This window comes from Canis aureus, chromosome 22 (assembly GCF_053574225.1).
Source record: "Canis aureus isolate CA01 chromosome 22, VMU_Caureus_v.1.0, whole genome shotgun sequence".
NCBI lineage: Eukaryota > Metazoa > Chordata > Mammalia > Carnivora > Canidae > Canis > Canis aureus.
In genome coordinates, this window is record NC_135632.1 from 25762387 (window position 1) to 25789075 (window position 26689).

The following is a 26689-nucleotide window of genomic DNA, read 5'->3' on the forward strand; positions in this document are numbered from 1 at the left end:
AGAAAAGACCAAAAAGCAGCTGTAAAAAAAACTTGTCAAAACCCCATGAATCACAAAAGATAACAGAAGAGTCATCCACTCTCAAGAAGGACCTACAGATTTGAAATACTAACCTCGCTTTTAGTTTCAGAGTAAGGGCACAAGTTAGGAGATGTTAAGAAATGATGCTTAAAAGTAAAGAAAGGAAACTGTAAGTAGAGGCTAAAATTCATAAATGTTTTTTTGGGGGAAGGGAGGGAGTCACACACTAGTTACACATATGCAATAGTTCCCAAGGATATCACACCAGAATAAACTGATGCACAAAAAGATTAATTTTTTTAAATTTAAAATAATTTGATTACTATAGCAGAAAGCAGAATTGGCTATAATGAGACTTTGTAGTAATGGAAATTAATCATGGTAAATAGCATTACAGTGCAAACTTTCTCACCAAGATAAGATTTGTTAGTACTATTAAGAAAACAAGCAAACAAACAAACCCAAAAAACTAGAGTTAAACAGAACAGAAAGCCATTTTCATCCTTTTCATAAGTCTATACACCATCACTATTTTCTGTCCTAAGAAAAGTAGACTCTTCAGAACACCTCAATTAGGTAAAGTAACCAGGCACTCCATTTAAAATATGCTGGGGCGCCTGAGTGGCTCAGTCAGTTAAACATCTGCCTTCGGCTGAGGCATGGGGAAATCCCTGCTCACTGGGGAGCCTGCTTCTCCCTCTCCCTCTGAGCCACTCCGACTTGTGTTCTTGCTAACTCTGCTCTCTCTCTCAAATAAATCTATAAGTTATCTTTTTAAAAAATATACATAAATAAGTACATCCTGAATTAGGTACATGTATCCAATAAATATAAACTTAAAGGCAATTCACTTAGGAAGGTTTTTAAAAAATGTAATGATAGCACTTTGATTACTACCTAATGTGAGAATGAACCACTTTAGCTAAAGATCAAATTTATTTGGATAATCCAACTTTTATTTTTATTTTTTTTAAGATTTATTCATTCATTCATTCATGATAGATGGAGAGAGAGAGAGAGAGAGGCAGAGACACAGGAGGAGGGAGAAGCAGGCTCCATGCTGGGAGCCCAACGCAGGACTCGATCCCGGGACTCCAGGATCACACCCTGAGCCAAAGGCAGGTGCTAAACTGCTGAGCCACCCAGGGATCCCCTGGATACTCCAACTTTTAAAAGATAAATACTTTTTTTTAATATCTACTTAATATTATCACAGTAGTATTTTATGAAAGAATGAAGGAAATGAAGGAAATGAAGGAAAGAGGAGAGTTTGAGATGACCTTGCAGACTTGTAGAATTACACCTATCATTTCAGGTCATCTGTCTTGTGTTGCTATAGCAACTTTATGACTCAAGACCCCCTCAACCCCAATAATTCAGAGGACTGAATTACGTATGGAAAATGTTGTGTGTTTCCAGTAACAGTAACACACATTTATGTGTCTGATCTTTTTATAGTAAATTATGTATTTTTAGCCTCAATTTAGTAAATTAACTACTGGCCACTAGAGAAACACAGAGGAAATTATCCATATACCCAATCTTTATAAAACTGTCATGTCAGTCCTGAATGTTAAATCACTGTATCTTTCAGATTAGAGACTTCTCAAATATGTCTTTCTTTACTGACAGACTCAAACAGATGAGTCTGTATATAATGCTTACAATGCTTATTTACAGAAAACAAATTTGATCTCAAACTATATATATTGTATAAAATTAGTTATATTATAAACTTAATAGAAATGTCTTTTATTTAAAGTTCGTTCACAAAAAAGAATGCTCACCTAAAATGCATACAAGTACTTAACAGTGAAGTGTCATGACGTCTACAACTTACTTTCAATGAGATTCATCAAAAGACAATGGAAAACCATACGTGTGTGTGTGTGTGCATATATATATATATGTTATATGTGTAAATTGAAGAGGGAAAGTAAATGTGGCAAAATGTTATCACATCACTGCAGGATCTTTGTAGAGGGTATATGGGTAGCCAGAATATTTATTCAAACTTTTCTGTGAAAAATTTCCAAGTAAAAAGCTGGGGAAACGACCCTCACTGGATCCTCATTTATTTGGGTTATAGTTTTTACACTGACTAGTCTAGTTTTTTCTTTTGAGGTAATTAATTCAAGACCCTTTTGCCTTCATTTAAAACACCTGTTACAGACATGTGTTATATCTTTTTAACAAAATCTTAATTCCTAGAGTTTTTACAAGTAGATTTAAAGGCCAGTATCAGTGAATTAACTGTTTTACCTGAAAGTTAACATCTTCTTTCTTAAATATTAGTGCTCGAACTTCATCAGGATCTCCATTAAATATAGCTTGCACCAGTGATGGCTAAAATACAAGAGAGTAATAAAAAATATTAATCACACTGCATGGATGATTCTAAAGATATTCCCACATAACTTTTAAACCTAAATTTTTTCTTCCCTTTACCAACGATAATCAATTTGGTTTTTGACATTAACCAAAAGTTTCATGAAGTTAAATCATAGGAAAGTATAGGATTCCCGCCTGAATAAAAAAGGCCTAATTAAAAAAAAAAAAAAAATCAACTCAGTATGACCAAAATTACATAGATAATAAACACAATAAAACTTCATTTTTTGCGAGTAGAAGCCTTTTGTGTATATATACATATATATGAAAAACAAATTTTCTTCCAAATACAAGTGTGGTATCTCAACATCTGCTTGTGAGACATAACTTGTCAGACAAGTCATTCCTAGGCCACACTGAGGCCCAGGAAGGTGGGCCTTTTTGAAAAGTTCTGTTTGGGGTGTTAAATAACTTGCATGGGTTAGCATTATATGTTATACAGATATAAATCCAAAGAAAGAAAATCTGATGATTGATGAAAATCACTACTATTCAAAGATCAAAAAATATCATACACCTGAATAACATGAAAAGGCAAACACGTGCATGGCTAAATATAACAATTTCTTAACACCACAGCCTCTCTGATAAGGTATCATATTATACTAGACAAATAAGAAACCAATTGACAACAACATTAAAAGTAAGGTTAAGGATGATTCTTTTTTAAATAAAAGTGCTACCTGTAAATACATAAAATTCATTACAGAAAAGGTTGTGCCTCAGTATTGCTAGCAGCAGTCAACCTTTCCTAAAACATACAGTTCCTCATTCTTGTTACAGCAGTTTTTAAAACCACAAAATGAAAATAGAAACATGGTTGCCAGAACTACAATTCTCAAATTATTTTTAAAAAGTCTTTTTAAGAGAGTAAGAGATAGTAAGTAAAGTCTGAAATGTTACCTAAACATCTGAAGAAGTAAAAAATCAGAAATGTGTGCATTTTATACACAAGTGATACTCTATCATATTTATACATCTATATTGCTTTAATTTGGGTTTTTAATGAAACTAGCGGAAACCAACTTATGTTTATTCTTAACAGATAAAATTTACCCTGCTAGTTCAGTAGAAGATAGTAAACATAAACTCTAATATCTTACCAATACACTTCCAGAAGATGATGAATGTAGGGATTTATTTTCCTGTGGCAATTTAGAAATGAATGCAGGAGATTCATCTTCTACCTCCTCCAAAACAACAATACACACACGACTCATTCGCTCTTTTAAAATACTAAATTCTAAGCTATGTGATAAAAGTCACAGTTGGAAGAGCACAAGTAGTTTTTCCTCCTCTTCTGTACAACAGTTACGATCATTCTCTGAACAGCGCAGCTGGTTTTTTAAAGTTAATAAGTACTATCAGAAAAACTGAAGTTTAAAATTATGACTATGTAACATAACTTCCTAAAATCAACAAAATTCTACTATTTTCTGTTGGGTTACTGCAATACTTAAAAGATATTTCATATCAACATGTCCGTAACTAAAACAGAGTCCAATATAAGCTCATTTAAAAATATTTTTCTCCTAACAAAATAGTCATATTGCTCTCTGTCTCACAGAAATTTACTTGCATAAAAAGATCATTGTTTGGAGTGACAACACCACACAATGCAAAATGAAATGAGAAACAATTACTGTGACAGAGATGATTACAGCTATACCCACTCTTGCCTGCAAGGTCATACAGTTACCAGTAGCTGACTTGCTTATAATTGAGAAAAAAAAAAAATCTCACTATTCTGTTTCCACTTCTAATTTGTCTTCATTTCTTCAGCTTCTGATTTAATGCAGATACTATCCAGAAAAAAAAATATCTAGAGCTCAGCACAGATTCTTAAAATAAGGCTCAGAGGTTGACAATTCTTTCTGTGTTTGGTAAAGAAAAAAAAAAAAAAAAAAAAAACAACAACACTGCATTAATAGCAAAGCTGCAGTACATTTACATGCGATGAGTCAGACCACAAGAGACAATAGGACTCTTGGTACTAGAATACAGCTTGATTAATCCAGATATCCCATATAATAGAAGAAACACAGATAGCTTTATTCCCATCGATAGCATAAGCAAGGGAGAGCGTTCATTCTTTCTCCATCAGGCAGTTGTCTGTGGCTGCTCCAGCAAAAGGGCACAGCACCAGGCAGAAATAGTGTTAGCAGTGGATCCTAATGGTACAGGCAGGCTGCGAAGAAATTAGAAGGCATTTGAGCTCAAATTACTGCTTCAGGCTTTTCATTTAAAAAAAGAAAGGAAAAAAGCCCAGTAGTTTATCATTCCAGTGTTTCCTTTGATCTCCACATGAATACAGCTTCCATTAAATAGTCTTCATTCACAGGAAAAAACAGCAGACTGTGCATCTTCTTTGAGCCAACTACTTTATTCAATCATCTGCTCTGTGCCAGTATAGTTTCCTTCCACTGTGAAAACCGCTACAGTTATCCTTTTCAGTAGATTTCAGATGCTTTCCTGTTTCTCAGATGATCTTGCAAATCGCCACGGATACCTCCAAATGAGTAGGTCCTTAAAAAATATCTACCGAACATCAGGATCAGCCCCACAGAAGCATTCCAACTGAGCAACAGTCTGAATAGCAAAGACTGCAGAACCGCAGGATGAAATGCCTAGTAATGCTCACATGTTACACTTACCAGAGATCTGAGCTACTGCTCGGGATGTAACTTCCTCTAGCAGGAGAAAAAAATAGTGCATTTGGACAGCCTTCACAATTAGAAGGTTCATGCCAGTTCTGTGACTAATCCAGATCAAACTGAAAAATTCTATAACTGAAAAATGAGTGCGCTTTTAACATTTTCCACTAAAAGCCACAAGGAAATCTGGTGTACTGCCTCTGCTGACTAACACTGGTTTTAGCAAGTAAACAATTCCAAACAGCTTAACTGCTTTCGTATGTTACAATATAGCAAATGTTTAACCCTATAATGACAGCTGCAGTAAGAGTGTCTGCAGTGAACCCATAAAAAGAGATGGAGAAATATTTTATGAGAATATAAAAACACAAATCTAAGATTTTATTTTTTTACGAAGATAATTTTTAATAAACCAAGTGTATTTAGTTTCAAAAATGCAAAGAAGTTCAAACAAAGAAATTTAAGATTTACTAACAATTTGTAGGTTGTTGAATTTAATCAATCAGGTCATATTTTTTAAAGAGAAAAGACAAAAATTTCACAATGTAAAAATCCTGGCTCAAAATGTCTATGGATCATTTCAATTTTACTGAAGAAATTAAATAATTCTACCTTCCCATCTGGAAATGGAATAAAGCCTTAAAATCTGTTAAATAGCTGCATAAAACTATTGTTTAAAATTCTTAGATTAATATTCTGTAAGTCAAAAAGACATAGGGTAACATAAAGTAAGATTTTAGGGAAAATTAATTTCCTCAAAGCTACAAAGAAGTGTCAAAGAAGTGTCAATTTATAGTTAGGTTTCCCCTTCTTTCTCTATTTACTAAATAAGTCAGATAGTTTCCAACGGAAAAAAATAAAGAAAATATCGTGGTTTCCCTTCAATCTTTGTTCTCCTATCATCTAGCATTTTTATTCATAAACATAACAGCTATTTTTGAACATTCATAATGTGCTAAGTGTTGTACATTCTCATTTAATAGAATAACCTTGGTATGTTCCCATACGATAGAGGGAAAAAAGACACAAAAACTAAGTATTTTATCCAAAGGCATATAAATTAGTAAAGTTGTGCCTAATTCTAAACACATGCTCTTTCAAATCTACTCTGCTTCCACTGAGTACATGCACTTATGAATGGTATCCCTCACCCTTCCATTCTCTCAAGATCTTTGCAACCTATATAATACTAGACTGTAAAAGTAATCTTAAAAGATAGGTAACTTATAATGGTTGTGAAGAGTTTAGGTAACAAAAGAATATACTATTTATTGCCATATTATTCCTAAACAAGTTATTTTTAAATAGGTATTTCAGGGCTAGTGTTATTACATGTGTTTAAGCCTATTTACCAAAACATAAAAAGAAAAAGAAAAACAAAAACTCAGCAAGATACAGATAATATAAGAATGCCAGAATTTAAGAACAAAAAACACTGGACATCAATATATGAAAAAGCCTGTAATCCTAACTGTACCAAGATACTAAAATATGCTATTAATTCACATAGTTGTATTTTAAAACATAAAATATAAACTAGTTTTAAGCCAAATTAAAGATATGCAAATATTTTGACATACAAAATTATGTTAACTATCTCCACATGGATACATAAAAAATACCATCTTGATATTCGAAACAAGTGAAAATGAAACCACTATGGTAACAGTATCCTATATTCTATCTTCAGGGTTTTTTTTTTTCCCCACCCCAAACAAATCCCTCTTTTTAATATAGGCAATTTTAACTTGTTCCAAAGTATCCAGTGTATAAATTCACCTACTTAAGACTTAAACAGGTACATCCTCGTTCTTGTTCTAAGTAAACTTCCATACTTAGGTCTTTCCCAGCCAGAATACAAGCTCCTTGAAGGCACGGATTATGTTTTTATTATATACATGATGTGCGTGCACACACTTTCCTTCCACTTTCTTCCACTTATAAACAATTTCAATGAAAAGAATCTCATGTCACAAGACTCTGGCGTTGAGAATTAAAATTATAAAAGACAACAGGGAATTCATATGTATATACAAATATGTATGTATACATTAAAAGTATATATACAGGGGCACCTGGGAGGTACAGTCAAGCTTCTGACTCTTGATTTCGGCTCAGGTCGGCTCAGGTCATGATCTCAGGATCGGGAGATTGAGCCCCACTCGATGGCTCACACTCAGCCCAGAGCTACTTGAGAGTCTCTATCCCTCTCCCTCTGCCCCTCCCGCTCATGCTCTCTCTAAAATAAATAAACTAAAAATTTTTAGAAAGAGAACATATTATATATACACACACACTTTAATCAGGAAACACAAGCGGCATTAAAGTGCAGTAAAATGAGTTTTGTACCTCTAGTAGGTAAGCAAGTTAAAATGCAGAAATTGACAGGATATAAAATAATGATAGAGGATGACAAAAATTAAGGCCTCAAGAAGTCCAGCCTACTTGGAATTCAAATTCTGATTCTGTTACTTATTAGCTGTGTTCTTGGACAAGCTACTTAAATTCCTGGAGCCTAAATTTCTTTACACTTATAACCTAAGAAAAATAATCTCCAGAGATTCTTATCTAGGAAAAATACAGTAATAGCACCATGACTGACTGAGAATGAAGGCTTTGCAGCCAAACTGTATGTATTCTAATCCAGCTTCCTACCAACAAACCTAACCATGACCTTGAGCAAATTACTTAACCCCTCTGTGTTTCATTTCAACATCTATTAAAGGACATTAACAGAATCTGGTTTAAAATGAAATGAAGACAGTCTTATTATTATGGATATTAAGGGTAGTAGAAGAATATCCCGTTGTTAAGGCAGTAGTAAAGAGAGGACTACTGCCGTTTTCTCCCCCTACTGGTGAGGTGGTTCAGACTGGTGTCCGGAGATCGCAATTCAGTTGCTAAGTACAGCCTCCCCACCCTCTTCAGGCGTTTTAGGAGACGGTAAGAAGTTTGTCATACACTCCAGTAAACCAAACTGAGCAGTTACTGAGAAGAGGAAGTAGTAAACTTAAGCAAGAAGTAGGACTACGGTTTTACCATTCTTCCACATTCACTGTATTTTACATCTAAGGAAAGAGGGTAAAAATTACTGGCCCATAATATACTATACTATACACAGATAAGTAATTCACTATTTTTTTTATTATTTAAGCTAACAGCATCATCTGGCACTATTTTATATCTTGTACTGAGTAAGACAGGCCCCTATTCTCAAAGAATTCATAACTTAAAGGAAAAGGAGACAGGTCCATAACTAAGAAAATAGGAGTGTATGAAATATTAATGATGAAAAATTAACAAAGACTGTGCAAACTTAGGTTCAACAACTTCTTTTGTCATTTGAACAATGGCAAGGGGATGTGATTTTTTTTTCTTGAGGCACTTACTTTTTAGGCCAAGTTAGATTAAATTTTAATAAGCCAACAGATTTCAACTCTGACAACTTCATAATCTTTCCAATTTTTTTTTAAGATTTTATTTATTCATTCATGAGAGAGACACACAGAGAGAGAGAGGCAGAGACACAGAGGGTGAAGCAGGCCTCCCACAAGGAGCCCGATATGGGACTCAATCCTGGATCCTGGGATCACGCCCTGAGCGGAAGGCAGACACTCAACCACTGAGCCACTCAGGCATCCCACATTCCTAATTTTGTTACACTACCTTTCTTCTTCTGACACAAATGATTTTTTTCTTTATGTACAGAGACTGAATCCAAAGCTCATCTTATCCCTTGCAAATCTGTGACCTCCATATTATCATAGAAAAGTAATTTTACTCAGGGTATATATAGTGGCTACTCTGTGCCAAGCTAGTCTGAGTATTAAAAAATAAAAAGCTTGTGGTGAAAGATGGTAAGGAAGTGAGTTTAAACCATGTTTAAGAAACATTTCTCATAGTTCAAGAATCCTGAACAATCTTCTTGAGCTAGACCTCATCTGCCCATATAGTTAAGAAAAATCCTTATAAACAGATTTAAAAGAAAATGTGGCAGGAAGGAGAGGGAAGGGAAAAAAGTTGTTAAATAGCTGTTCTTTAGGTTATCAGCTTTCCCTATTCTTTGTACAACCGGTATAAAAATGACCTCACATATTTTTAAAATGATGGATTCAAAATCCTTATAACATATGCAAATTAAATATGCACATAATATATTTACAAACTAAGCTATTTTTTAAATGTTTACCCATCCACACTTCCAAAATGGCTGACAACCACTGATATCCAATAATCTCAAGTGGTTTGATCCCACTGGTATTATGGTAATAATGAATTGTTAACTCTTCCATTATTAATATTATTATTTTTTATGATTTATTTATTTATTCATGAGAGAGACAGAGAAAGAGAGAGAGAGAGAGAGAGAGAAAGAGAAAGGGGGGGGGGGTAGAGACACAGAGGTAGAAGCAGGCTCCATGCAAGCAGCCCAATGTGGGCTTGGATCCTGGGATCACGCCCTGAGCCTAAGGCAGACACTCAACTGCTGAGCCACTCAGGTGTCCCCGTTATTAATATTATTATACTCCGCATGGTAACATATATTAATATTACCTATTATTAATCTGGTGTGTTTTTTACAAAGACCTCTATATTCTGCATCCATTCTTCCCATCTTATTCAACTAGAACATTCAATTTTTAGGTAGTACAGAGTCTCACAAAACAAAGTCTATACTTCTCAGCCTCCCCTGTAGCTGGGAACCACAAGACAAAGTTCCGACCAATATTTTAAGTACAAGTGTTAAGTGGTTGCCAGAAAATCTCCTATTCCTAACAAGGACAAATGGTATATCCACCCTACTTCTTGGAACATGGCTGACATGCCACCATCTTAAACCAAACAAGGACCAGAGTCTAAGGTGGTGAAGAGTAGGCTAAAGGGAATCTGGGTCCCTTGAAGACTTTGTGGAACAGAACTGCCAAAAAAGCCCTAGAATACCCACTTCCCAACTCTTATGTTACAAAGAAATAGAAATTCTACCTTAAGTCAATGTGATTTTGAGTCTCTTTTACTGGGAGCTGAAGCTATCAGTATCACTAAGTGATAACCTTACCCTTCCTTTAGTAAGTGATCCACATTTTAGAACAGTATACTTAAATTTTTCAATAAATAAAATGGATTATAAACAGCTGCAACAAACTGCAGTAGAAACAATAACTAACCAGAAAACTAACCAAAGAATTAATCCACTATATTATTTATACTAAGAAAAAAAAAAAAAAACTCAGTGGAGGTTGGAGGGAGAAGGAAACAAATATTTATCACAATTATTCTCACTGTGGTGTGCCTTGGTGGCTCAGTCAAACATCCAACTCTTGATTTCAGCTCAGGTCATGATCTCAGGGTTGTGGGACTGGGAACAGAGTCAGGCTCCATGCTCTGGCAGGGAGTATGCTTGCGATTCTCTCTCCCTCTCCTTCTGTCCCTCCTCCTGCTCTCTCTCAATAAGTAAATAAATAAAATCTTTAGAAAATGTATTCTCATTGAATCCTCATCACATCTTGTGGATACTACTATTCAAGTTATATACGGGAAGTGAAGGTTCAGTAACATCCATTCAGTCAATGACTCATCCATTTATCTATATTTATTCATCATCTACTATGTGCCAGGCTTTCTGTTATGCTAAAGAAACAAAATTATGAATAAACAGTCAAATCCTTAATCTAATGGAGCTTACATACAAATAAATACTATATAATTGAAAACTACAATAAACTGTAGAAGGAAAAATTTCTTGAAAGGTAGAAAACTAGAGGAAGGTCAGTGTGGCTAGAGCAATCATGAGGAACAGTAACAGATGGGAGTTGGGAGAAATAGGTAAACTCAGACTATATAGGGCTTTGTAAGGCAAATTATAAAGTTTGTATTTTCTGATTGAGAAGTCATGAGAAATTTTAAAACAAGGCAGTCATACTTTGCTTTAAAAAGATTATGTGGCTTCTGTGTAGAGAACAAATTTGAGAAGAATGGAGCCAAAGGACTAGTTAAGAGACTGTTGCGATAATCCAAAGAGTAGGTACTTTTAACAAGGATGTTGAGCATGTAAATGCAGAGACGGAGATATATTTTAGAAATAGGATTTATAGTACCTGCCAGTAGATGGCCATAGCCATGAGGGAGAAGGTGGTAATCACAATTCCTAGGTTTTTTACATAAGCATCTAGTGCTTACAAGAGCTAAAGCAATCTAGGCCTTCTTCCATTTCCAAATTTATTAAAATGAGTAATAGGACTTGTCACATCATATCCAAGGACCCTGGACTCTCTAAGTTCCAAATCTTAATTTAAAATCTATATCTTGAACATCTACTCTTATGATTTGAAAATGAAGTGTTAGCAATTCTGAACTTGTCTAATTCTAAGATGAGTATAAAAAAGTTCCTAAAGGACAGTGAGATTTGGTTCCATCCTACTCAAAATTCATAACACTGAAACAATCTAAAAACCTTTTGGCAAGAATATTTTTAAAACATTCAAAATTACAATAGCAGCAATGTCCACAATAGCCAAACTGTGGAAGGAGCCTCAGTGTCCATCGAAAGATGAATGGATAAAGAAGATGTGATATATGTATACAATGGAATATTACTCAGCCATTAGAAATGACAAATACCCACCAATTGCTTCAACGTGGATGGAACTGGAGGGTATTATGCTGAGTGAAATAAGTCAATCGGAGAAGGACAAACATTATATGGTCTCATTCATTTGGGGAATATAAAAAATAGTGGAAGGGAATAAAGGGGAAAGGAGAAAAAATGAGTGGGAAATATCAGAAAGGGAGACAGAACATGAGAGACTCCTAACTCTGGGAAACGAACTAGGGGTGGTGGAAGGGGAGGTGGGCAGGGGGTGAGGGTGACTGGGTGACGGGCACTGAGGTGGGCACTTGACGGGATGAGCACTGGGTGTTATTCTATATGTTGGCAAATTGAACACCAATAAAAAATAAATTTATAAAAAAAATTACAATAGCAAATGATTCAACAAATATTCCATATTATCATTTCCACTCTACTATACACATAGGACATTATAAAATGTCATATATCATCTCCACCTTCAAAGACCTGATGCAATCTAAGGATTTTTTGCTATTACACCAGAAGCACAGGCAACAAAGGCAAACATAAACATGTGGGACTACATCAAACTAAAAAGCTTTTGCACAGCAAAAAAAAAAGTATCAACAAAATGAAGAGACAACCAATGAGATAGGAGAAAATAACTATAACCCATATATATCCAATAACAAATTAATATCCAAAATATATAAGGAACTCATATGACCCAATAGCAAAAAACCAAAAACACAAAAAAACCTGATTTTTAAAAATAGGTAAGGATTGGGGCATGTGAGTATCTCAGTCAGTTAAGCGTCTGCCTTCACCTCAGGTCATGATACCAGGGTTCTGGAATGGAGCCCTGCATCACACTCCCTGCTCAACGGGGAGCTGCTTCTCCCTCTCTCTGTGTCTCTGCCTCTCTCTCTCTCTCTCACTCATAAATAAAATCTTTTTTTTTTAAACCCTATTAAATAAAAATAAAAGTAGGCAAAGGATCTAAATAAATATTTTTCTAAAAAAGACATACTAATGGCCACAGGTAAATGAAAAGGTACTCAATCATTAGGGAAATACAAAGCAAAAAAAAAAAAAAAAAATCACAATGAGTTTTCACCTCACACCTGGTATGACATCTAGTATCAAAAAGACAAGAGATAACATGTTAGCAAAGATATGGAGAAAAGGGAACACTGATTATAAATTGGTACAGCCACCATGGAAAACAGTATGAAGGTTCCTCAAAAAGTTAAATATAAAACTACTATAGGATATTGCAATCTCACTTCTGGGTATATATCCAAAGAAAATGAAATCATTATCTCAAAGAGCCATCTACATTGCCAAGTTCACTTCAACAGTATTAACAAAGACAAGATATAGAAACAAGTGTCAACGACAAATGGATTTTTTTTTAAGTGCATATACACACACACAGGAGTATTATTCAGCCGTAAAAATGAAGGATCCTGCCCACCATTTCCAGCAACACAGATGAAACTGGAGGGCATTTAAGTTAATAAAATAAGCATGGGGGCAGTTCTGGTAGCTCAGCGGTTTAGCGCCACCTTCGGTCCAGGGTGTGATCCTGGAGACCCAAGATAGAGTCCCGCTTCAGGCTCCCTACATGGAGCCTGCTTCTCCCTCTGCCTGTGTCTCTGCCCCTCCCTCTCTCCCTCTCATGAATAAATAAAATCTTTTAAAAAATAAAATAAGCATAAATAAGCCAGACACAAAAAGACAAATACTATATTTCACTTACACATGGAATCTAAAAAACTGAACTCATAGAAGCAGAGAGTAGAATGGGGGTTGCCAGGGGCATGGGGCGTAGGGGAAAGGGGAAACTTTGGTCAGAAGGTACAAACTTTGATTTTTTAAGAACAGTAACTTTTGGGGATCTATACACACAGCATGATGGCTACAGTTCATAATACTGAACTACATACTTGAAACTTGCTGAGAGTAGATATTGTGTTCTTACTGCAAAAGAAAAAAAAGATAACTATGAGAGGAGGGTGATGTGTTAACACACTTTTAGCTTGATAGTGGTAACCTTTTCACAAAGGATACATACTTCAAATCATCACATTGTACACTTTAAGTAATAAAATTTTTGTCAATTATACCTCAGTAAACGGGGAGAAAGACCTTGTGCAGCCTAAATGAGGTACATGAAAAAACTATCCAGTACAAGATAAGAATACAAATGATAGTAAAGTGCAGTAAATACAGAAGACCTAAATAAAAGGTACAAGACAAATCTGCCACTTTAATTAAATTAAGCCACTGGCAGGAGTACAGCATATGAATTTATTAATTGTAATTAGTATATAAAGATATCTTCTAATTGTCCATTCTCTTAAAAAATGATGGCTTTTATAAAGCTATTCATAAACTTCACTGTTGCTGTTTTTCCTCTGATTTATTGAAAGGGTGCCTTCTCAAACCAATGGTCAACTAACTAGAACATCCAGTATCAAAACTTCCTCTTGATCACATTTCTGAGAAAATGGTTAAAAACATTTTATTTATTTTTTTAGGTTTAACATTAAAAGTATTTACAATCAATCAATAAATATAAAACTATTTACAGTGCCAGAGTTTAGTCACCCAAAGTGTAGACAAGTGCCATACAACAGAAATGAAAAACGAGCCACGTAATTTAAATTCTTCTAGTGAACACATTTAATTTTTAAAAAGATTTTATTTATTTTGAGAGAGAGAGAGTAGCATGAGCATGAACAGGGAAGAGAGTGAGAATCTGTAAAATTTAATATTAGTATTTCAGCTTATAATAAATATAACATAGTGGATATGTTACATTCTTTTTATTTTCTTCAAAATTTGTTGTGTATTTTATACTTAAAGCATATATCAATGTGAACATTAAATTTTCCTTAGAAATTATGGATTTGGGGCAGGGAGATGGGGTAACTGGCTGATGGGCATGTGATGTGATGAGCACTGGGTGTTATACTATATGTTGGCAAAATGAATTATTTTTTATAGATTTTATCTATTCATCTCAGAGAGGGGGCACGAGTGGTGAGAAGGGGGAGGGAGAAGCAGACATGAAGCTGAGCAGGGAGGCTGACATGGAGCTCCATCCCAGGACCCTGGGATCATGACCCAAGCCAAAGGCAAATGCTTAACTGACTGAGCCAACCAAGCATCCCAGCAAAATGAATTTAAGTAATAAAAAAGAAGTAACGGGTTTGTATTTAGATCTCAAACCATTTATAGTTGAGGATGCAAATAAAGGTGTTTGAGTTGTTGCAAACATATTTTAACGTTCTAACAACTAAATCAAGTATTTTTAAAATTTACATTAAACTAAATCAAGAATTTAGTTCCTTAGTTACTTTAACCAGCCATATCTGGCTAGTGATGATCATTATACAACACTGGTTTAGACCTATAAAGACTAACTTTTTACAAGTTTAACTGTTCTATTACACAGAAATCTAATAAATATGCTACCTACATTACTGTCTTAAGGAAAAGAACACAGTTTAGATTTTTATGATAGATCAGTCAATAATATGAATATACATTGCTGGATTATTGCTAGCCACAATAGGAGCTAGCAGCCTTAGTTGACTTTTCCTAGATATCTGTCATAACTTGAACAGCTCACTAGTTCTTTTACCTTTTGTTTTTTCCCAGATAACATATACACATCTCTCTAATTTTATCACAATATTAAGCCTGGTTTGAAGGCAACATTATTTTCTTTGAAACAAAGCATATGAACTTCATAGGTGACATTTTCTTCAGTAATCAAAGGCCTCTTCACATACATAGGGTTCCATATAAAATTTGTAAGATGAAGTTAACAAAAATTGACTAGCTGTCAGCACATTACTTCATTTCTCTTAGCACCTTCATTTTACTGTTGAAGCAAATGAATCTGATTAAATGATTTTTACAGCTGTTTTCAGTTCTAGCATTTTATGACTTTATGTCCCTTTTCAGAGAAAAATAATGAAAGGTACCAAAAGGAGTGGTAGCAATCATAGATTAAATTTTTTCAATAAATTTGACTCTGAGAAAATAATAAATTGAGTAGTATTAACCCCCATAAAGAGTTATGGTAGAGAAGGCAATGATCAAGATAAACATGTTGAAGGCTAAAGAACTTGATTTCAAAAAAGAACTAACCAATCAAAAGACACAGAATGACTGGATGGATTAAAAGAAAAAAAAGAAAACTTAAGTTCCAACTATACATTGTCTACAAGAGACTCATTTTAGTTTTAAGGGCACATATAGGCTGGAAGCAAAGGGATGGAAAATATATTCTATGCAAATGTTACCAAAAATAGAGTAAGGTGGCTAAACTTGTATCAGACAAATTAAACCTTAAGTCAAAAAGCGTCACATGAGACAAAGAAAGACATAAGGACAAAACTAGAGAGATTTAACAATTATACACACCCAACATCAGAACATCTAAATATATGATGCAAACATTGACAGACTGAAGGAAAAATTTGACAGCAATATAATAATAGTAGCAGACTTCAATATCCTACTTTCAGTAATGGATAGAACATCCAAACAAGTAGTCAACAAGTAAACAGTAGACTTGAACACTATAGGCCAAATGGACCTAACAGAAACATAAAGAACATTCCACCCAACAGGAGCAGCATATACACACTGTCCTTAATCACACACAAAACATTCTCCAGGATAGATGACATCTTCGGTCACAAAACAAATTTTAACACATTTAAGACTGAAGTCACACCAAATCTCTTTTCTGACCAAAACAGAATGAAACTAGTAATCCACAACAAAAGCAATATTGGAAAAGTAATAAATATATGGAAACTAACACTCTTGAATAACCAATGGATCAAAGAAGGAATCAAAAGGGAAGTTAGAAATATTCAGTATCTTGAGAGAAAAACGAAACACAATTTCCCAAAATTTATGGGATATAGCAAAAGCAGTACTAAGCGGCAAGTTTACTGTAACAAACACTATGTTAAAAAAGAAAGATCTCAAATAATCTAACTTTACACCTGAAGTAGTTAGAAAAAGAACAAACTAAGCCCCAAGTTAGCAGAAGGAGGAAAATAATATAAAACCAGAACTAAAGAAAACAATAAGGAAAAAGAAAATCAACAAAACTGAGTTGGTTATTTAAAAATATTAAATTGACAAAACTTTAGCTAGACCAAGAAAAACAGAGAACTCAAATGAAATCAGAAATTTAAGAGGAGACACTAAAACTGATGTCATGGGAAGGGGGAAGGAGGGAGGATAAGAGACTAGACTACTGTGAACAATTATAATGCCAAGCAACCAAGTAACCTAAAATAAATGGGTAAGTTCCTAGAAACACACAACCTACCAAAGACTACATCATGAATACAGAAAGATTGAAGCAGTAATCAAGAATCTCCAATAAACAAAAGCCCAGAACCAGATGGCTTTACTGGTAAATTCTACCAGACATTTAAAAAAAATCAATGCCAATCTTTCTCAAACTCTTCCAAAAAAAACCCAAAAACCAAAACCCAAACAAACAAACAACAACAACAAAAACAACTGAAGAGGAAGGAACACTTATGAACTGATTGTATGGGCCAGCATTATCCTGATACCAAAACCAGACAAAGACACTATACAAAAAACAAAATTAGAGATGAATATAAAATTCCTGACGAACATTGATAAAACTGTCAACAAAATACTAGCAAACCAAATTCAATAGTACATTAAAAGGATCATTTGAGGGACGCCTGGGTGGCTCAGTTGGCTAAGCATCTACCTCCAGCTCAGGTCAAGATCCCAGGGTCCCAGGGTCCTAAGATGGAGCCCCAGGACAGACTCGCTGCTCAGCAGGGAACTTGCTTCTCCCTCTGTACCCCAACCCACACTCTCAAATATTAAAAAAATAAATAAGTGGATCATACACCATGGCAAAATAGGACTTATGTCTGACATGCAACCATGGTTAATGATACAAAAATCAATTAATATAACCCATGACATTAACACAATAAAGGGTAAAAAAAATGTGTATATATGATCATCTCAATAGATACAGAAGAAAACATTTGAAAAAATTCAACACCCTTTCATGATAAAAACTTACAACAAACTAGGAAAAGAAGGAAATTATACAGACCTTATATGAAAAGCCTACACATGCAGTGATTTAAAAAAAAAAAAAAAAAGGTGAAAGCTTTCCTTCTATTTAATAAAGTACTGGATTTCCTAAACTGATTAGGCAAGAAAAAAATAAATGATATTCAAATCAGAAAGTAAAAATAGCTCTGTGTGCAGAAGACATGATCTTATTATGTACAAAACCCTTAAGACTCCACACACACACACAAAAAATCTTATAATTCATTAGTTCAGTAAAGGTACAAGATACAAAAAAAAAAAAAAAATCAACCAAATCACTTGCCTTTCTATACACTAAGAATAAACTATCTGAAAAGGAAATTAAGAAAATAACCTCATATACCAAGCATCATAAACAATACTAATAAACTTAATTAAGGAGGTAAAAGACTTGTACATTAAAAAATTGCAAAACATAGATGAAAGAAATTAAAGTGACAAATAAATGGAAACATATCCTGTGTTCATGAATTAGAAGACTTGGTATTGTCAAAAAGGGGTCACTGGGTGATGGAACTTAAGAACAGCTTGTGATGTAATGAACACTGGGTATTATAGAAGACTGATGAATCACTGAACTCTAGCTCTGAAACTAATAATACATTATATGTTAATTTAAATTTTAATAAGTAAAATTTAATGCTAAAAAATCTTTTAAAAAGATTAAAAAGGGGGAATAACAAAAAAAAGTAATTGAGGAAGGTAGATTTCACAGATACAGAAAAAAGGGAGTTCTATATGGAAGTGGAAAGTCACCTTGAGTTATGAAGAGATCTCTGTCTTTTGACACAGGAAGGAAGGTTGATGTGGGTAAGGTAAGTGGAAGAGAAAGTATGAAGTTGAAAAGGAGTTTTAGCTGGCAGTTGAAAGTAATAGGTCATAGGGTCTAGGATGGTTAACAACAAAAATACAGAAGTGAAGGTAGTACAAGAAAGAAATTGTGGGATGTGGTTATTGGAGTATGTGGTAAGAGCCAAGTGGAGAAGATTACTGATGTAGAAGCTATTAAGCTGTGAAGTATGATATATAAAATGTCATCTACAAAGAAATGAAATCATATAGATGACGGATACAACTCTGATCCAGATGTAGAACTAGGAGTGAGATTCAACAGACAATAGCAACAAAAAAACAGAAGAGTCATTTAGCCAGATGGTATGTGCCTCAAAAGAAGGAAGATTTTTTTTTTCTTATGGTTAGGCAGGCTAGTAACATTTTAATAGCTATAGTGGATGACTAGAAGAATGCTAACTCTACTCCTCTCCCTCCCTCCAACAGAGTATGCACACATACACACACAAAGCCATTCCTAAGATATACTGGCTATGAGCAAAGGAACAATACTTGAGACCTCTAGAGAAGCATACACTTATGAAAAGAGTTTCAGTTCAGACAGGAAATGGAATAGGCTTCCTGGAAAGAGTGTAGATTAAAGATTTATTTATGAGAACTTAAGACCTAACTCAACATTTAAACGATTGTTTTTAGACTGGAGTCTCAAAAGAATTAGTTATTTCCTTCAAAAAGTATGCAAGCAAAAAAAAATTAACAAGTCAAATATAACAACATAGGTAGTTTTCCAGAATACACCCAATATGCCAAAACTAAGGGAGAAAGGGGAGGAAAACATTCTGTTGTCAAGTATATAGCATTGCATTTAAGCAATATTTTTAAAAGTTGGATTATTTTCTTCATAGTTTTGATTATCTCAAGAAGTAGTTTGAAATTAAGCAAAAGTATTTATCATTTAGACTGAATTGAAGGCCAGACTGAAGTAGTTATTTAAGCTGTATTACTTTTAAATACTCTATGTGATATGTCTCTTATTAGTATAGTTTTTGGCTGGGACTTATGCTAATTAGCAAAATCTCTGGCATTTGACTTCTGTCTTTCCAGGCCCAGGATAAGTACATTCTCTGAAATATAATCTTACGTTATTATTAATGTAATTATGATCTCTCAGTAACTGCATCAAAGACAACTTAAGTCCAATATTACAAATTAGAGTGTAAAACTTTTAAACAGGCTGAACTTCTGCTTTGCTTTAAAAAAAAAAAAAAAACTGAGGTGAGATTATCTGCAATTCATTATGGTTTGTACAATGTGGTGACACTGGATATAATGTAATATCAAATTATTGCACTTTAAAAATTGGGGCAATTTTTCAACTTAAAAATAAGTTGCGAGCAACCCCGGTGGCTCAGTGGTTTAGTGCCGCCTTCATCCCAGGGCGTGATCCTGAATGTATGGAAATTGGATGTATGAAAAGTGAACTGCCTATCCAGGGCCTCAACTGATACAAAGTTATACTGATTCATGTATTCAAAATACCATGTAATTCAAAGTAACTCCATTTTCCCTGCCAAATAAATTTATAAATAAGATATTTAAAAGGTGGGCAGCCTGGGTGGCTCAGCGGTTTAGCACCGCCTTCAGCCCAGGGAGTGATCCTGGAGTCCCGGGATCAAGTCCCATGTCGGGCTCCCTGCATGGAGCCTACTTCTTTCTCTCTCTGCCTGTGTCTCTGCCTCTCTCTCTCTCTCTCTCTCTTTCTCTCAAATAAATAAAATCTTAAAAAAAAAAAAAGTTGCTATGGTTACCCAATGTTTACCTTTATAAGCAATAATTACAGGAGACATCCAAGGGAATCCCACAAAGTGCAGTTAAAATCAGGAACTGAAGTATACACTAGTTATTTCACACACAAATTGGGACCACATATACCACTTCCCTTTCAAAGTATCATTTGGGAAATACTAAAGAAAATGATTCACTTCTTTCTAAACTGTAGAAGGGTGGAGACAAAAATACTGAAACTTGTAACTATTTTAAAGTCCAAGTGATGACTCAGATAATTAGAACATTTTTCATATTCTTCAGCTCCTTTTATTAAAGAGTGCTATCTAAAATGTTATAGAACAGCTTCTATTGTTAAAAAAAAAAAAAAAAAAAACAAAGGAAAGGGTGTTTCTAATTGTACCAGGCATGGAATTTTTTTGCATAAATAGATTTGATACCGTTGATAAACCTGTAAAAAGCCATGCTTATAACTTAATGTTACTTCAGAGTAAAATAAAGTCAATTCCTTTACATGTGGTCAATTTTGAACTTCTTAAATGGAAAGGGGCGCTTGTCAGAATTGATAAATAGCTCATTCTTGACTATCTGGGTAGTTAAATCTGTATCAGTAGTTATTGCAGTACAGAAATGTTTTTGTCTGTTTCGTTCAACAGCAGAACATTTAGTATGCTAGAATACCCCTGAAGGTTTTCACCTGAATAGGCTTCTAATGTGATCTTAAAATTAGGAGACTCATCATTACATCTTAATGGACCTCCCACAAAGTGTCTACTGTTCTACTGGAACAGTCCAGCAGACTTTCAAAAACATTTGTTCCCTACATTAGGGCTATCCTAAACTAAACTAAAAATAGCATATTACACTCAACTGGCTTAAACAATAAAGAGACTTAGCATAAATAACAAGAAGTGAAATTAAGGTGGCTCTAAGGTACTTAACTGACACCAGGCTCCAGCTAAGTCTTCTGTCTCAGTATGGACCTTAGGATAATTCCCTTCATAGTCATGGATACCTGCCATACTTCAAAGCATCATATCAGACACATACTGTCCAGCAGAAAGGTAAGCTTCCTGCTGTCTTTCCCTTTATAGGTATGAAAACTTTCCTAGAAGCTACCTAAGCTGACTTTTCCAGACATGTGACCAATCCTGGCCTCTTATGTTCCTTCCTAAAGAAATAACTACTAGGTAAGAGTAAGATTACCATGATTAGCTTACACTATTAAAGACTTCTTCAAGTCATGTAGGTGAGGAGTGAGCAACCAAACAAAACTGGGGGCCTGCAAGGAAGGAAGTGGGTAATGACTGATGAGCAAACAACCAAAAGCATGCTATGTACAACACTAAAATTTTGAATCTTGCATCTTATTTCAATAGTGTACTTTTTCCACCTTCATTAATGAATCACACCACACTAGGTACTAGATGATATTGAAGGCTCTAGGGATTTTTATTTTTATTTAAATAATTTATTTATTGAGACAGAGGGTGGGGGGGGGGGGCAGAGACACAAGCAGAAGGAGAAGCAGGCTCCATGCAGGGAGCCAACGCAGAACTCAATCCCGGGTCTCCAGGATCACACCCCGGGCTGCAGATGGCGCTAAACCGCTGCACCATCAGGGCTGTCCTCTAGGGATTTTTAAAAGGGGGGAAAAAAAAATCAGTCATCAGTAACTTATCTTAAAACAGAATAAAGGCAATCACTTTATAAATGCCATTGACAAGAGTACACTTTAGAATATGAAATAGTAAAATTACACTTTATTTTTGACCAATTAAAATGAAAATTTTATCTCAAAAATATGGTTTTTTTAAAAAAAGATTTTATTTATTCATGAGAGACACACAGAGACAGGTAGAGACATAGACAGAGGGAGAAGCAGACTCCTCGCAGGGAGCCCGATGCGGGACTCAATCCTCAGACCCCGGATCACACCCTGAGCCAAAGGCATCCCTCAAAAAATATTTCCTATTAATCTCACCTTTCTCCTTTAGTAAAAGTATGCTATATCCTAGACATAGGTCAAACCACATCTAAAGTAATGAGACTAGAACATACCCAAAGCCAGCACAATGTGGATCTAAAAACCATGTCATGTCAATGAAGCTACAGGGATTTTGTCTGAAAAGGAGTCAGGGAGAATATGACAGCTTTAAAATATTTAAAGTGAAGGTCATTATAAAAAGACATCAAATTGCATAAGTCTAGAGATAAGAACTAGATCAATGAATAATAACAAGCAGCAAGATAAAATCTGGTTAAATATAAGATGGTACTTTTATCTAGCATTATTTTATGTGAAGATAGAACAAGGTTGGCTGCTCATATGGGGCTGGGATGAACATCCCAGGTAATATGAATACATGATGATACTAGGCACTTTATGTGTACTCATTTTTAACATGCTTACAAAGTAGTTTCTACTTCCAATTTCACAGATAAAAATCTGAACTGGAAAAGTTAAACACTCGAAATCATATGGCTGACAAGTGGAGAAAAACAGACCCTAACCCAGGACCATCTGTCTCCAAAGCCTAGCTCTTCTTACAAATCACACATCCAAGAGAAGTTAAATTAACAGTTAAGGAAGCAAATGGGATTCCTGAGTTGGTGAGAAACAAACAGCATCTGACTTGAAGTCCTGATTTCAAAATTAAGATGCCAGAAATGAAAAGTATTACTCCATTTGTGTCAGTACCTCTTAGTTTAAGAATACTCTCACATCTATTCTTGCTTTGAGGTAAGCGAGCTGGGGAGACACTTTCTTGGCATTCTACCTCACAGAGAAAGAGAACAGGGATGAATTCCTTCAACTCCCTTCTGGTTTACCTTCAAACATACTGTATCTTCAAGTTCCCTCTCTGATCTTTCATTCATTCAGTAGTCATTTATTTAAACACTTCTTGCAAGACAGGTACCCATACCTCAGTGACTTTGCTATCAATGGGAAGGAGCTTAAAAGCACAGAAGAAACAATAATTTTATTCAAAAATATTTCCATCTTTTTATAAATTTTGTCAATTCTGATTCCTTTATCACTTTGATTTATCCCTTATTACTGTCTCTATTGCTTCCTCTTGACCTACACAAAACTCCTCTGCTTCCTTCATGAGCTAACTTTCCATTTTCTACTTGTTTCCCCCTGCTGTCATCTGACTTCTATACTCACCATTTAATTGAAATTGGTCTAAGATCACCAACAGTAATATATTGCAAAATCTTCATTTTTCTCAAACTACAATTATAGATACCAATGATTTTTTTTAAAACTTTTAAAGATTATTTTTTTTATTCATGAGAGACACCCAAAGGCAGAGACTTTTAAGCAGTGGGAGAAGTAGGAGCCCAATGCAGGACTCCAATCCCAGGACTCCGGGATCACGACCTGAGCTGAAAGCAGACACTCAACCACTGAACCACCCAGGCGTCCCACCAATGCTCTTTATTAAAACTCTCTTCCATAACTATTTCACCTATATTTCTAAACCTTCTTTTTTGGCCCCTCCCACTTGGATTTTCTTGCACCACCCATACTTAAATACTGGCTTTTCTTTCAGCCTACTTTTCTACCTCTTCCTGGACAATTTCATTTGTAATACCAGCCATCACATGTGATTCTTTCAAGTCCTAACCTCCAGACACAACTTCCAAATGCACAGTCATTTTATCTGCATATTCCAAATTATCTCAGACTCAGCAAGTGAAAAATCAACTTATCATCTCTAAGTCCATTCCCCCAAAGTGTTCTTTTTCTAAACCTCCCAGGCTGATTAATAGTAATGGCATCACCATATACACAGTAGCCCAGAACACAAAGAATTTCCTAGAAGCCTAATATTACTTTATCTCCCATTTCTCATTAGTCACCCACTTCTAGGTATTTTACCTTAAATCTTCCTGAACTTTCTTTCCTCAGAGCGATCTATTTCAGAACCCACTTCAGCCCTCCCCTGAGTTATCAAAACCACCTCTTAATTGGTCTCTCAATTCTTGGTTCTCCTTTCACCAGTTCTATCCATCTTTGCAGTAAACATATTCTTTCAAAAGAATCCCTTCCTTTCAGTTCACCTGGTAAAAAGATATAGGAGAGACACAGGACTGGCCAGTACCACCTACTCGTAGTTACATGTCTAATTCAGGGATGAACAAATGATCAAAATCAGGCAGTCTCTTCCCTAGGACTTTGTTTTCTTGCCAAGGCTATCAGGAAAGATACTTTCTTTTCTTTTAGGATTACAGATAAGACAATGTAAGCTAAACTGCCTGCAGAAGAGGGAAAAAAAAGGACAAAATTTAAAAAGTGAGAAGTGATGGGGAATCTATTGTCACCAAGTCCTATTATCTTGCTCCGCTTGACCATTCAGCTACTGCCTGGCCAATACATTTCCTTTTGAATTTAAATCATTTTGAGTTGGGATTTCTGTCCCTGTAACGAAGAGTCTTGATTCATAATTCTCTGTATCACTGCTTACTTTCTAAATCATAGATAAAATGCTATTTGCCTCCTTTGATTTAGTCAACTTTTATTTTTTATTTTAAAGATTTTATTTATTCATGAGACAGACAGAGAGAAAGAGGCAGAGACACAGAGAAAGAAGCAGGCTCCATGCAGGGAGCCCAACGTGGGACTCAATCCAGGACTCCAGGACCACACCCTGGGCCAAAAGCAGATATGCCCAACCACTGAGCCATCCAGGGATCCCCTAGTCAACTGTCTTATTAAAGTACACTAAAGACTACCACTACTTTAAGTTTCACATATATAAATGTACTTGTTGCAATTTAAATGTACCATATTGTTTCCTGCAGCTGTGCCTCTGAATAGGTTTTCCCTGTCTACAATATTCCCTTCCTACTTGCCTATCAACAAAATATATAGTAGGGTTGCATTAAAATAAGGCTGGAAAATCAGACAGGGGCTAAATTATGAAGGGTCTTGAATGCCACATTAAATATATACATTTTAACCTGCAGAATAATGGGGAAACCACCAAAAAATTTAAAGTCAAAGAATGAGATGATCAGATTTGTATCTTAGAAGTCTCACGGTGGATGCAGTGTAAAAGATGGCCTAAAAATGAGGTGATACTAAACACAGAAAACAGCAGACTACTGCATGCAACTGTCCAAGCCAGAGGGATGATAAAAGAAGTAAACTGCGATTTTTCTGGGGAAAAAGTTTGCCAACTGCTGTCAATAGCATTCACTGATAAGTCTTTCAAAGCTTTTAAACTAGCATTTCTTACAAGAATGTAGATAGAAGGAAAAGTGAGGCCTACAAAACTTTGCATATCATGATTTAACTGAAGCATCATTTATAACAAAACATTAAAAACAACCTAAATGTTGAAAAATAAAACAATTTAACATATAGCATATATCATACAATAAAATTGAATGACATTTAAAGATTATTTATTCATTTGAGAGAGCAGGAGTGCAAAAGCAGGGGAGGGGGCAGAGGGAGAAGGAGCAGTAGACTCTACTGGGTAGGGAGTCAAACTGGGGCTCCATCCCAGGAACCCTCTAGGACCCCAGGACTTATGACCTGAGTGGGTCTGAACAGAGCTGAAGGCAGCCCCTTAGCCAATGGAACCACCCAGGCACCCAAACTGAATATTTAGAAACAAAATTTTTAAACAATTTTCTAAAAACACAGGACAAACAATATGGAACAAAACAATATATAAAATAAGATTCTAATTATGTTAAATATTAACATTAATTAACTAAATATTAACATAATTTTAACAAAATCTTGTTAAATAATAATCAGAAGGGTTTTTTTTTAAAAGCAACAACGGATTTTTATTTTTAAAGCAACAACAGATTAGTTAACTCAGTAGCAGGATTACAGGTCCTTTGTTCTTTCCTTCCTACGTGCACATATTTTTTTCTGAGTAACACTACTTCTTAATCATGATTCTTTTTTTTTTTTTTAATTTTTATTTATTTATGATAGTCACACACACAGAGAGAGAGAGAGAGAGGCAGAGACACAGGCAGAGGGAGAAGCAGGCTCCATGCACCGGGAGCCCGATGTGGGACTCGATCCCGGGTCTCCAGGATCGCGCCCTGGGCCAAAGACAGGCGCTAAACCGCTGCGCCACCCAGGGATCCCTTAATCATGATTCTTATTTGCTAAACTCAATCACCACTTTAGAGGCAAGAAAAATAACCTCTACAAGGGTTAAATGACAAAAGTTCACATTCCAGTAAATAATAAAATTTAGGACCAAAATGTGAACACTGCTAGGTGAAGATTCACTGTTAAGAAGCAAATCTGTCAGGCCAAAGCCATTTAGCAGCTCCATACTCAGCCCAAGGG

The 26689-nt window shown here is 35.1% G+C and overlaps 1 protein-coding gene and 1 long non-coding RNA gene across 16 annotated transcripts in view; one reads left to right on the plus strand and one right to left on the minus strand.

Moving 5' to 3' along the window:
- Window positions 1–24729, plus strand: LOC144293927 (uncharacterized). Of its 2 annotated transcripts, none has more exons than XR_013361281.1 (3): window positions 1–190; window positions 21453–21548; window positions 22800–24729. It is a non-coding gene; the product is annotated as an uncharacterized LOC144293927 (long non-coding RNA). The 2 variants fall into 2 exon arrangements; XR_013361280.1 differs by lacking the exon at window positions 1–190 and adding an exon at window positions 18344–18596 and having other exon boundaries at window positions 22800–24728.
- The window catches only part of ANKRD28 (ankyrin repeat domain 28), a 204309-nt gene that overhangs the window by 120202 nt on the left and 57418 nt on the right, over window positions 1–26689 (minus strand). For 11 of the 14 annotated variants that reach the window (XR_013361277.1, XR_013361278.1, XM_077865245.1 and 8 more), the window contains one exon: window positions 2284–2367. Coding sequence is in view for 12 of the 14 variants with exons in the window: in XM_077865245.1 (XP_077721371.1) it covers window positions 2284–2367 (84 nt within the window). In the remaining 2 variants the exon portion in view is untranslated. The other 3 variants (XM_077865252.1, XM_077865242.1, XM_077865248.1) reach the window with 3 other exon arrangements.